Genomic DNA, 13,315 nt, shown 5'->3' on the forward strand with positions numbered 1-13,315 from the left:
GAGAGAGATAGAAGCATCAATGATGAGAGAGTCATTGATCAAGCCCACAACCTGGGCATGGGCCCTGACCAGGAATCAAACCCCAATTGCCTGAATCCTAGGTCAACGCTCAACCACTGAGCCACGCCCGGAGAGGCTGCCTTAATTTTTTTCAAGTGTCTCTGTCCTTAAAACCTGTCCTGTTACATAGTGCGTTTCTCCTACTGGAAAAAAGATGATGACCTGTATTTGATTCCTATTTCCATTTCTGCTCCTCAGATCTCATCTTTCAGCCTCTTTCCTTGCTGCCCAGGTCCCCTGGGTGTGGAAGACCCCTCTCATCTTTCGTCCCCTTTCCGCTTTGTCTGTGCTGCTGACACTCTCAGCCTTGGGGTTCCCTGATCTCAGACACAAGACGCTGTGTCAGGCGTTGTTTTCTGCGGTTCCACATGGTCTCGTTCTTGGTCAGTTTCCCTGTTTTGGTGGAGTACTTTTTTGGTTTGAACGGAGGTGCATTGGAGTCCGTGGTTCAGAGGACATGACATCTCAGTCCTCCTGCCTGATGGGTGGGTTTCATTGGGTATAGGATTGTGTGTTGAGAATAGTTTTTCTCAGAACCATTTCCTACTAGCGTCCAGCATTGCTCTTGAAGTACCTCGTCACTCCACTTGTCACTCCGTGAACGTGGAAGCTGTCCTCCCCCCGCCTGAATGTCACAGAGAGGTGCCCCTGCATGGGTGTTGGGTGAGGCTCTTGGGGATGTGTTAGCTGTAAGACTGTTCTTGTTCCTCCCTCCTGAAGGCGATTGTTGGGCGTCGTGCCCCCTCGACTGGTCCTGTGGTTTGTTGTGGGAGCAGGTCCTTCTTTTTCCTGGGAGATTTCTTAACTCACCTTCCAAGCTTTCTTACTGAATTGTACTTTCATGTTGTACTTTAAAATTTTCTAGTAGCTCTTTCTTCCCTTTTCATAGCAAACGAGGGTGTTTCCGTCAGGTCTATCTCCTGGCTATGTCTGTGGCCCTGCAGGGACTGTGTGGTGGCTCATGTGTGAGGGGGCAGTACTCCGAGCAGCCTGCGGCCCATGTGTATTGGGTGGGGGGAGGAGGCTGTTAGCTTATTAGAGGGTTTGGCTGCCTGTTGGCCGCTTCATCCGGGGATCTCCAACAGCGTCCTTCGATTTCTGGTGGCCAGCGTTCTGTATGAAGGAACAAGGACTGGCATTTCCCCACCGGAGACCCCTTTCTCCCTCCCCACTGGTGCAGAGATCTGACTTAGCACTCACTCACTTTCAACCTCGTTCCACCTCAGCCCAGTCTGGCATCCCCTCTCTTCGGCCTTGGGGCTGCCCTGGAGGGTGTGGCTCATGCCTCTCTGCTGAGAGCAACAGCAGTGGACATCTGCAGGGTTACTCCGTGGCCTCTGGCTGCCCTCGGAGGACACTGGTGTACACTCTGAGCTCTGGAGTGAGTGGCCAGCAAGTCTGCCAGCCAGTAGAAGGTGGGCCTGGGCTTTTCACCCAGGTCGTCTGACCCAGCCTGCGCCCCTTCACTGCTGTTTAGTCCCGTCTCTGTCCAGTGGTCCTTTTGGGATGTCGTCTCTTGTCTTGTTCACTTGGTATCTTTAAGTGGATCTGGAAAGGAGGAGGTGAAGGTCACTTGGGCAGCTTTCTTCCCAGGCAGCTTTGAGCCTTGCCTGGGTGCCCCTCCCCGGCCCGAGCGGTGGGTGAAGGTAGATCCTGCTCAGGCAACACAGCCCCAGGCAGTGTGGCTCCGCATCCGTGCTAGTCACAGATTCCCTAATGTCATCCTGGATTCCAGCCCTTAGCTTCTAACATTTTATTTTAAAACCAGGTCAGAAAAAGAGTGCACGCCAGTACCACGTCCAGTTCTTCGGTGACGCCCCAGAGAGAGCGTGGATATTTGAGAAGAGCCTGGCGGCCTTCGAGGGAGAAGGGCAGTTCGAGAGGCTGTGCCAGGAGAGCGCCAGGCTGGCACCCACTAAGGCAGAGAAGATCAAGGTGGCAGATGCTCCTCCGGGACTGACCTGGTTCTGAACTTCGGGTGGCTGAGGCAGTGGGACAGCCCCTTGTGCCTGATGCTGGTTACGTTTGCCCGAGGAGGCTGTTCTTTTGGTATTACAAAATACAGCACACCTCCTTTACTCAGTGGATGACTTCCGGACACAACTTGTACTATAATTACTTTCCTTTATGGAGAGATAAGTACATAACGTGTGCATTTACGTTGGGTAAACATGATTAAAGTTTATTTCTAGTATAAAGAAACAGTTATTATGTTGGGCTGAGCTTTGTGAAACCTTCAAGCTGTTTTTTTTTTAAATATATCTTTATTGATTTCAGAGAGAGAAAGGAAGAGGGAGAGAGAAATAGAAACATCAATGATGAGAGAGTTGTCATTGATCGGCTGCCTCCTGCATGCCCCCGACTGGGGATCGAGCCCGCAACCAGGGCGTGTACCCTGACCGGGAATCAAACCATGAACTCCTGGATCCTAGGTCAATGCTCAACCACTGAGCCATGCCCGGCTGGGCCAAGCTAACTGGTTTTTATAGTTTTTTATTTCTAAGTTTATCTGAAATGGTAAAAGTATCCTTTGAAGTGGCTGCTGTTATGTTCTTATAGTGAAGCTGACAGTGTCTGTGTTTTGTTTCCAGCTGCTGAAACCTATTTCAGGGAAGCTGAGGGCGCAGTGGGAGACGGGCCTCCTCCAGGCTGAGGCCGCAGCAGCCATGCCCATCGAGGAGCGGAAGGCCAAGTTCACCTTCCTCTACGTGGGGGACCAGCTCCGCCTGAATCCGCATGTGGCCAGGGAGGCAGGCCTCACTGTGGAGGCACCGGGGGCAGCACTGGGGCCCATAGGGGTCCCTGGAGGAGCTGCTGGAGATGGGTCCTGGAGAGAGGAGGGTGTCCCAGTCAAGAGAAGGCAGAGAGCCAAGCTGTGTGGCTCTGCTGAAAGCCGGGATGGCGGCCCTGAGACAGGGAGGGTGACACCTCCCACGGTGGCTGAGGCTGATGCCAGGAGAGGAGTGGGGTCACCCCCCGGGAGGAAGAAGGTTGCAGCCTCCACTCCTCGGAGCAGGAAGGGCGATGCTGCATCCCAGTTCCTGGTCTTCTGTCAGCGGCACCGAGACGAGGTGGGTGCTGCGCCGGTCGTGGTATCCTCACTGGGGCATGTGTGTGTCTGAGGAGCTGCCCTCCCGGGAGGAGCTGCCTGTCTCTCCGCATTACTGCAGTCTCTCCCGCGCCTTGTGTGGATTTCAGACCTGACAAGTAACCGTTGTTGGGGAGCAGTCACTTCGACTCCTGCATTACTAGAATGTTCCACCACCTGTGGAGGAGAAGGTGCAGGGACAGCAGGATGTGGCTCTTGCCGGGCTGCCCTTGGCTGGAACTTGGCGTAGTGCTCAGCTTGGGCCCTGGGTGAGCGTCTCCCTGAGGGGCTGTGCTGAAGCTGCGTTTGGGGTATGTTTGTATTTACAGACCCATGTGCCCACGGGCACTATGTCTGCTGAGCCCCTGTTCCCCTGAGAGAGAGAGACATAGATTTGTTCTTCCACTTACTGATGCATCCATTGGTTGATTCTTGTATGTGCCCTGACGGGGGATTGAACCTGCAACGATGCTGTAACCAACTGAGCTGCCCCACCAGGGCTATTTCCATATTTAAAAAGACAGCAGTATATCAGCAGTGAAAACATTTGAGTAGTTTCTTACTCATTTTCATGGGGTGCACGATCTGTTACTGTGTCTTGAGGGCTGGTTCGGTTGTACAGAACTGAGGGGTTAGGCCCCGGTTTTGGTTTTGTTCACTGTTGCAATGGCGGGGAGTGGGGTTGGGCTTTTCTCAGGAATGCAAAGGGGGGTGTAATGTTTGAAAATCTATTACTGTAATTTATTCTGTCACAGGTTAAATGGTTGTCCTGATAGATGGAGAAAAGGCATATGATAAAATTCACTGCTCTTTGATACATACAACCCCGTATCAGGAGGGAACTGTCTTAATTTGTCCAGGGGTTTCTTTTTTTTTTTTTAAATATATCTTTGTTGATTTCAGAGAGAGGAAAGGAGAGGGAGAGAGAGAGCTAGAAACATCAATGATGAGAGAGTCATTGATGGGCTGCAGCCCGCAACCCGGGCGTGCCCTGACCAGGAATCGAACCCTGATCGCCTGGATCCTAGGCCGACGCATAACCACTGAGCCACGCCTGGCCGGGCTGTCCAGGGGTTTCTATCCGAAACGTTAAGCAACCCAGGCTCAGGGCAGTACTGGGAGAACGTTGTCATTTGGGGAGACGGGAGAGTTTCCTAAGCCAAACGTCACATCCCATGAAGGTGCCGGTTAGAGTGCAGTCAGGTGTGCCTGGACACCACAAGCACCGGGAGAGGGCTCTGTGTGCAGAGCTCACACAGTCCCCGAGGAAGGGGGGCTGTGAGAGTGGCGACTGACAACAGGGCCTGGGTGTCCATGAGGAGGTGCTGCTCAGCCTCGCCACCACCGGCCTGTCACAGTCATGACAACGCAGGGCTTCAGCCTCCAGGGGATTCTGCACACCAGAGCCCTTCCGCTCCACGCGCCCTCCAGAGCCTGTTGTGCACGCTTTGCTGTTGGTGTCACACTAAAGGGGCATAGGGCGAACTGAGTCCTGTTTTAGGATGGATGCCCTGACCACCACCCTTCATGCTGGCCTCTGGGGCATGAAGCCCGGGCCCATCCCCAGCAGGGTCTGGTGCTGGCTGGTTTGAGGAATTGTTATCAGAAAAGCAGGACTGCTGGGGTGTTCTCCCAATGCTTCAGTTATTGTTGTGAGTTTGAGCCGGTTCTGTAATAATTCATCCTAAACTTGAGTTGAGGCAGCTGTTCCCAGAGTCCACCCTGTGGAGCAGCCTGGGTCTTTCTAGTTGTCTCTGGGAGTGGAGGCACGTTACATCCAAGGGTATTAGTATTTGCTACCAATTGTTGAACCAGTGGCCAGCCCTGGGGGACGGATCTGGGAAGCGCCTCTCTGCCTCCGGGCCCCTCCTTCACTAGAGTCCCTCAGTAGAAGACGGTGAATCTTGCTGGGGTCAGCTTCCGACTTCCTTCTTGCAAATGAAGACGTGTCTTGTGTTTCTAGAAAGGGGTCGGTTCCTGGTTAGCACTGTTTGTGTGAGTCTGTCCAGCAGGCTTGGCTCTCCCACGCTCGAGAGTGTGTTTTTTTTTGTTTTTTAATCCTCCCCTGAGAATATGTTCATTGGTTTTTGGGGGGGACGGGACATCGATGTGAGAGAGAAACACAGATCAGTTGCCTCCTGTTGCACCCCGACTGGGATTGAGCCTGCAGCCTTTGGTGTGCAGGGTGACACTCCAGCCGCCTCAGCCACCAGCCAAGGCTCACAAGTGTGTTCTTTTATGTCCCTGGAACACAGTTGACGATGGGGGTGGGTGGGGGTGCCCATGAGAATCCAGAAACCTCTCCAGGCTGCAGGGTCAGCAGCAGTTTTTACTCAGTTTTCGGTTTGAAAGGGCCTTTCCCACCTTCCTGATCCTGATGTTCCCAGGTGCCCTGGAACTGAAGCTGTGCATTCTGCCTGTTTTAAGTGGACGTTTGTGTGCGCTACCTGTTGTTGTGTAACACCTCACCTCGAAACATAGTGCCTTAAAATAGCCACATCTCACGGTGTCCACGGGTCAGGAATGGGGGAGCTGCCTCAGGGTTTCCCGTGAGGTCACAGTAGGGTGTCCACTGCCGCCTGACCAGGTGGAGGATCTTCCCAGGTGCCTCCCTTGTCACCTGCAGGCGGTCTGTGCAAGGCTGCCGGAGTCCCTGTGCCTTCAATTGGAAGGGCCTCCGGCAGCAAGGTCTCCTGGTGGTGGCCCTGCCGTGCACTGCAGGTGAGAACAGCCACAGATGGTGCTGTGGACCCCAATCCTTGAGTTCCCTGTTGTGTTTCTGTGCTGTGAACAGTGTGACTTTCCTGAGCATCCAAGAGTGAAACATGGTCTTAGTTCATGGCCATCCAGCAGCAGTGCTGGGCCAGGCTTGGCCTGAGAGTCAGGGTTTATTGACCTCTGCGCCCCGCTGTTAATGGTGCTCAAACTCGATGCCCACTGGAAACCCACAGGGAACCTTCAACAAGCTGGCACCAGGCCCAGGACTGAATTAGACTTGGGCAGGACCTGGACCTTCCAGGTTTGGAGACTCCTCAGGTTGCTGCAGTGTGCAGACAAGGCTGAGGCCCATGGGTCAGACTTGAGGGCACTGTGAGTCTCCCGGAGACTTTGAGGAAACTGGAAGGTCTGGGTAGCCTGAGAGTCTGCATTTTTAGGTGCTGCCTGGGTGCTGATGCCACAGCCCTGAGGTGGCTGCCCTGTGTTTGGCTGTGCTGTGAAGTCTGCTGCCTGCGCTGAGATGGGTGGGGCTCAGGGTGTGCCCTTCTCACCCACCTTTAAGCCATCTGTCCAGAACAGCTCCCTGAAGGTGTGGGGCGGGTGCTCCAGCCAACAGGACGCCAGGCCCAGACCTCACTCCCGTGTTCTGGGGCCTGCATTTCCATGGGACTTTCCCTAAACTGACTTTTCAACATAGCCTGGAAAATTGTAGCTCCCTAATAATGTAACAATTCTGGAAAGTGTATCATTTCCTGTGTTCACATCACACAGTGAATCATTGGCTCCAGCCTTGTTTTCACTTGTGTCGTCATCAATTAAGAGTTCTCACTGGCTCTGGCCGGTTCCGCTCCGTGGCCAGAGCGTCAGCCCATGGACTGAAGGGTCCCAGGTTGGATTCTGGCCAAGGGCACGTATCTCGGCTGCAGGCTCGATCCTTGGCCCTGGTCAGAGCCTGAGCGGGAAGCAACCAATAGATGTGTCTCTCTCACATCGATGTTTCTCTTTTTCCCCCTTCCACTGTCTCTGAAAAGCAATAGAAAAAATATCGTCGCATGAGGATATATATATAAATAAAGGAGTCCTTTTTGGAGCTTTTGTGGGGCAGTTCGTGACACGGGAATGAAGAGGCCCCGTTAGTTCTAAGGGGCTGTCTGTGCATTGGGTTTTGTGCAGAGCAAAACCCAGGTGAGTTCTCGGTGCTTGGCCCCCTCACCACGCCTTCCCTGTGCTCACAGGTGGTGGCCGAGCACCCAGACGCCTCCGGGGAGGAGATCGAAGAGCTGCTGGGATCCCAATGGAACATGCTCAACGAGAAGCAGAAATCCCGCTACAACACCAAGTTTGCTGTTCGTGCCACGTCCCCGTTCGAGGATGACTCTGGTAAACCCTTAGGTGTGGTGCATGCAGTGTGGCCAGCAGGGCACAGTCCAGGGACGGAAGAGTAGCACCCGTTCCCCAGCTCTGACCCGCGGTACTGAGCTGACCACCAGAGCGCATGTGGTCACAGTGAGGCACCTCTGCCCCCTGCGTGTCCTCCTTCGTGTCCCAAGAGCTGCTCCCTGCAACCTCACTGGCCTGCGGATCCCTTGCGTGTCTGCCCGAGTGGAGGGGCTTTCTTGGCCTGTTTGCTGGAGAGCTCACAGGGCAGGGACAGTGGCTGTGAGCTGACCTTACCTCTGGGTGCCTGGCTCTTCTTCCTTGGCCTCAGGTTAGAAAAGGCTTCACTGTGCTCTGGAAACGTGTGTGGCCCTGTCGTCTGTGTGCTTAGACACACGTGGTAACTGACATTTTCGTGTAAAAATAAGGGGGATGTATTGGGTGTCAGTTTAAAATACAGGAAAATTCTGTCTCAGGTTTGTCCTGGGAGAGTTGGCGAGGCGAGTGTAAATGTGCCAGGACCCCCCCTAGGAGGAGGCCAGGACCCAAGTAATGCAGCTACTGTGTGTGTGCCTTTGTGGCGAGCGCGGCTGTGGTCCCTTTGCACGCGCATGCCTCCCACCTTGATTTATGGGCCTTTCTAGATCTCCACGTCAGCATCTCATATATCAGTGTTGAATTTGGTCCATTTGTTCAGTGTTTGCTGCAAACACTGTGATTTAGAGTCGTGAGGCCACTTAGGACCTCTGTGCTTTAAGAGGCAGGAGTCCAGGCTGACTCCCTCAGGACGCCAGGTCTAGAGCGTGTCCCTGGGTGAGCCAAGTTTCCCTGGAGAGTGAGTGTGAGCGAATGTGGTTGTGTCACATTGGGTCGTTCTGGACTGTCACTGGTACTGAGCAGGCTGAGGGGAAGGCGAGTTTCCACCCTGTGTACATCAGGGGTGTGCCCTCCTAGACGCCCTTTGCCTCCCTTCAGAGACCCTGTTTCTGACCACCAGGACCAGAGTCCTGTCCGTGGTGTCCACATCCCTTGGTCTTAGTGTCAGGAATTCAGACAGAGCCACGTGGCTATTTCTGTAAGAAACAGTGGTTGCCTCGTTCATAAAGGGGTCTTTATGTGCAGGGAGGGGAGGCACCGGAGTTGGCTGAGGTATCTGTAGCCTAGTGAGCACCTGCTGATGGGCAGTGCAGACGGAGCTGGTCTCACAGGGCTGAGCAGGTCCCATTGCCCACCGCTCTGCAGGCCTCTTCCTGGGTGGCCTTGGGGCAGCCCGCTGGGCTGTGGCCAGGAGCAGGGTTCCGAGAGGCCACTCAGCAGGCTGGCTGTCAGCAGTCTGGCCTGACCAGTTGTGAGGCCAGCACTCTGTCTTGGCCCTGGGCACAGCTGGATACCACGGACCGCCAGTGTGCTCTGTTCCACCCGGGAGTCAGGCCCTCCTGGGTGATGTTAGATGAGTCCAGGAATAAACCCTGTTCCTCTGAAGTGCTTGTGCAAATGGAAGGGTGGGTTTGTGCTAAAGTAAATACTGGTGTGTCCAAGTTAACCATCTCTCTAGAGTCTGCACTCCAGTCCTCTGTCTGGGCACCAAGGTGTGGGGTTGACTGGTTGTCCTGGCAGTGCCTGCCATGAGGCGGATCGCAGACAGCCCTGGACTTGCAGATGCAAGCAGATGTTGCTACTCAGGGTGCTTCTCTAAGGAGATGTATAAAACGTAGCAAGTTGAGTATTTTTTACAGCTCAGCTTAAATTCCACTAGTCTTTGATGTTAGTAGGTAAAGATTTTTTAAAAAAATACTGGACTGTATTTAAATTTAATGCTATATAGTACATTAAAACATATAGTGAATACCACTCTAACCTCTAGATTAGGCAAGGGTTTTTCAGAATTTGATGTTTCCGGAAACACAGTCCCTTGCAGGTCACAAAGTGCAGAGGTTGGATCTGTAACGTTCGGCCCTGGAGTGGGGACCACAGGAGACGCTCGGGCTGGGTTTCCACATGAGAGCCCGCGGTGCTCACTGCGGTGGTGCAGTGTTCACAGAAGTTTCCCGTCCCCATTCCTAGGTAACTTAAATGGGAAAAAAAGAGCCCACCCGAAGAGGACACAGGACCCTAGAGAAGACACGGAAGTTGAGGACACGCCCAGGAAAAGACTCAGGACAGACAAGCACAGTCTTCGGAAGGTAATTACGTCCGTTTGCCTGGCGGGGGTGGGGGAGCACGTGCCATGTGACCCTGAGTCCCTGAGGTACCGGCCGGATGAGGAGCCGGCACCTTTGCAGAGGCTGCTGCGGGGAGCAGCTCTTTCCTGCCAGGACTTCAACGCAACTCCTGGTGTTGGCTGTCAGAGTAAACCACACAAACCCTTTGAACAACACTTGACGTTTAGATCCTAGCGATCATGTAGTGAAAGGACCCTTGTCTGGGGCCTGGGAGTGGGAGTGATGTCGCAGCATCAGCCTCCATGAGAGTCAGGCCTGTGGTCTGCTTCCATAGAGGGTGGAGAGCCATTGGAGGCACTGAGTGGGTTCATGAACTTGTTCAGTGTCTCCGTAACTTCTGGTGTCTGAGGACAACCCGAGTGGGCTGCGCAGGCCTGTTTGATGCGACAGAGATGGCCACCGCGTGGGTGCCAAGGCGGTAGCCCGCACCTCACAGTTGTAGCATATTCCAGCTTGCGTCAGGGCAGTGTTTGCCCCGTGCCTGCAGGAGAGGGACTTGGCCTAGTCCCCGTGGCCAGGGAAGTGCAGGGTCGGTGCTGCCTGCAGTGCTCACACTGAGGGAAGGCAGGGCCTCTTGGCACTTTGTTGGCACAGGCCATTCCTCTGAGCATCATGAATGGGAAGCTTCAGTAGACAGGCCTCTCCCTGGTCTGTGCTCAGTGGTGGCGCAGACAGGCGTGGTTTGTGACTGGGCAGAGCACCAGACTGATTATTACTGACGAACATTAGGAAGTTGTTTCTTTTATTGTTCTAGTCTGTTTTGAAGACTGGAAAATAAATGTCTTGTTGCTGATGTGTACACAGTGGCCACCATGTCGTCATCTTTTTTAAAGCCATCTTTGCGGCTCAGGAACAGGCTGGCCCTGCTGTGTTCCCAGCCCACACGCAGTTCTTGGGGCACCTGCCAGGTGGCGTGAGTGCCTGAGCCCTGCAGTGAGCTGAGGAAGCACCGCTCAGTCCTTTGGGGCTACTGCTGGCAGCCTGTGCTGACCATTGCTTTGAAGTATTGATATAAATGATTTACCTAAAAAACAGCCCAGACATTGAAATCTCACTATTTGCATTGAGTGGCTGGGTAGACATGTTTCCTAGTAGCTCAGGAAGCTGCACATGATACACTGGGGTGTCTGCTCTGGTTTGGCTTCCAGACTATGTCCCTCGAGTGTGCCAGCCACCACCACCCCAGGTACGGCACAGCCTTGTCCCCAGGCCTGGGCAGCAGGACTTGGGTGCAGTACTGGGACTCAGCCTCTGGGTGGCAGGGTGGCCGTGAGGCCTTCACTGAGGTGCCCCGGGGGTTATTTTAAGTTACACCATTTCCACTCTGAGCGCTGGATGGAGTCTCCTGGTGCCTATGTTTCCCCCTATTCCTGGCTGTGAAATACGCTTCGTTGTGAACCATGTGTGTGGTTTGTGTGGGGCTTGCCTGCAAGTGCGGCATCCTCAGTATACGAGTGTGTGGGGATATTGCCGACGACTTAACCTGGCGCCACTTTAACAGCCCTGGAGAAGGTCCTTTCATTTTAAAAAATATATATATTTTTATTGATTTCAGAGAGAGGAAGGGAGAGGAGGGAAAGAGAGAGAAACATTAATGATGAGAGTCATTGATCGGCTGCCTCCTGCATGCCCCCAACTGGGGATCAAGCCCGCAGCCCGGGCCTGTGCCCTAACAAGGAACTGAACCAGCATCTCCTGGATCCTAGGTTGATGCTCAACTGCTGAGCCACGCAGGCCAGGCTGTAGAAGGTCCTTTCTGCTCACCCACACGCCACTCGAACCCAGGGGAGTTTTGGCAGTGTGTTGGAAGCATCCACTGGTGAAGTCAGCTTGGCGAGGCCCCAGCAGTGTGATAGTGGTGGGTGCTGAGCAGGGCTCTGCTCCGATGGAGGTGTGAGGCGGGGCTGCTGGTGACCTGCGGAACACACTTCCCAGGGAAGAGGTGTCTGTCACACAACTTTGCAGGAAACTGTGCCAGTCCACCTTAGGAGGGTTTTTTCCCTTCTTTTTTTCCTTACTCTTCCACCCCCCTTTTTTTTTTTTAAATAACAGAGGGAGACCATTGCTGACAAAACATCCCGAACAGGTTCCTGCAAGGCCATGGAGGTGGTGTCCTCCCTGAAGAGCCAGGCAGGTAATGTGGCCATGCCTCCTGTGGGCTCTGGCAGGTGCCCTGGGCTGGGGGCGGGGACAGGACATCCTGAGTCAGTCCTGGCGGGATGTGGCCGGAGGCTGGGCTGGGGAGGGACTGGGAGTCTTCAGGGGAATCAGATCCACGGTGAGGCTGGCCAGGTGCCGGGGAGGCCCTGTGCACGTGAAAAGCAAACCCTTTTGATGATCAGTGTTTTAAGGACTCAGCTAGGTTTTATTGACATTACGTTTCTGACTTTTGCGTGGCCATATTGTTTTCAAAGCAAAATTGTGCTAGAGAAGTGATTCAAACCAGAGCTGTCGGGTCTCCCACACGATGTGATCCTCCATGTGTGTGTGAGCAGACGTCAGAGATGACTTGAAACGAATTTAAAACATTTGTGCAAAGTAACTGTCAGAACAGGGAAAGGTGGACGGACTCATCAGTCATCTTCTGATGGGTCTGTGTGATTTATATAAAAGTTTTATTGAATGATTGATTGATTTTAGAGAGAGGAACTGGAAGAGAAAGATTTGTTGTTCCACTTATTGATGCATCCATTGGCTGCTGCTTGTATGTGTTCTGACCAGGGTCCAACCCACAACCTTGACGTATGGGGACGATGCTCTAACCTACTGAGCCACCCAGCCAAGGCTTGTCTGGTTGTTTATTAAAAGAATTTCCATCTCCAGCTCTGTTAGGAAGGAAAACAAAATATAGGAAGAAGTAGTAAGTGAAGGTGGCAAATCGCTCTGGCTCCCCTTCTGTGCCTGAAGTGCTGCCCTGGTTTACGGTCAGTGAAGCAGCCTCTTGAGAAGCATGTGTGAGCACTGGGCACTGAGTGGGCATCTGATGATGTAGAGGGCTTGCTACTGTTCCTGTGATCATAGGACTGTGGTCATGCTTAAACCTTGTGTTTCAGAGACGTGTACTAACCTGTCTGTGGTTGAGATGACATCTGGGATTTGCTCCAGGAGCGTGGCAGGGCTGTGGGACCAGGCGTGCATGGAGCCATGGGGCTCCAGGGTGGTGGCTCTGGGGGCCAGGCGGGGGCACAGTGTAGCTCACTGTGCAGTACCTCCCTTTCTTCACATTCAGTTTTCCCACAACAAAAACTAAAGCCCTTGGTATGACAAAGGAACTATCCCCAGAACTTTATTGGAGGAGTGATTTTAAAGCAGTAAAAAGATGGAGGGTTTAAAGTTTTAAACTTTACTTTATGAACCCAAATTGTTTTGCAGCCACGAAACACCTGTCTGACTCATGCAAACCACTGAAGAAGCGGAGCCGGGCATCTGCAGCTGCGCCCTCCACACTCGCATTTAGCAAGAGCTCGTCTCCCTCTGCCTCCTTAACCGAGAACGAGGTAAAACACATTCCCACGAAGGCTGTTTACTGAGCCAAGGCCCGGCTCACACAGCGCCATGTAGGCGAGTGTTAGGTTCTCTGAACTGTGAAAGCCATGAAGGGGAAGAAGCCACCATGTTAGTCTTTTTGAGCACACGGCCTGTGTGAGAACGCACGTGGTCATGCTGCAGGGTCGGTGCATTTAGATCCTGAAATCTCTCTGTTCTCCATGTGAAAGGAGGTTGCTTTGTCCTAATGTGACACTGGCGGCTGAGCTGACGCGGTTACTGTGCAGTCACCCGGGGATGAGGCTGGAGCACACACTGCTCTGATTCCTGTGGTTTCTGGACCAAGGCTCAAGGAGGGACATGG

General features: G+C 53.5%; 1 protein-coding gene across 6 annotated transcripts in view; it reads left to right on the forward strand.

Moving 5' to 3' along the window:
- NSD2 (nuclear receptor binding SET domain protein 2) overlaps nucleotides 1–13,315 on the forward strand; it is a 61,693-nt gene that overhangs the window by 25,040 nt on the left and 23,338 nt on the right. For all 6 annotated transcript variants that reach the window (XR_013997784.1, XM_081122739.1, XM_081122743.1 and 3 more), the window contains exons 4-9: nucleotides 1,829–1,995; nucleotides 2,652–3,131; nucleotides 7,102–7,246; nucleotides 9,308–9,426; nucleotides 11,518–11,599; nucleotides 12,838–12,962. Coding sequence is in view for 5 of the 6 variants with exons in the window: in XM_081122739.1 (XP_080978865.1) it covers nucleotides 1,829–1,995; nucleotides 2,652–3,131; nucleotides 7,102–7,246; nucleotides 9,308–9,426; nucleotides 11,518–11,599; nucleotides 12,838–12,962 (1,118 nt within the window). In the remaining variant the exon portion in view is untranslated. The remainder of the gene's footprint in view (nucleotides 1–1,828; nucleotides 1,996–2,651; nucleotides 3,132–7,101; nucleotides 7,247–9,307; nucleotides 9,427–11,517; nucleotides 11,600–12,837; nucleotides 12,963–13,315) is intronic.

This window comes from Miniopterus schreibersii (assembly GCF_964146895.1).
Source record: "Miniopterus schreibersii genome assembly, chromosome: 1".
NCBI lineage: Eukaryota > Metazoa > Chordata > Mammalia > Chiroptera > Miniopteridae > Miniopterus > Miniopterus schreibersii.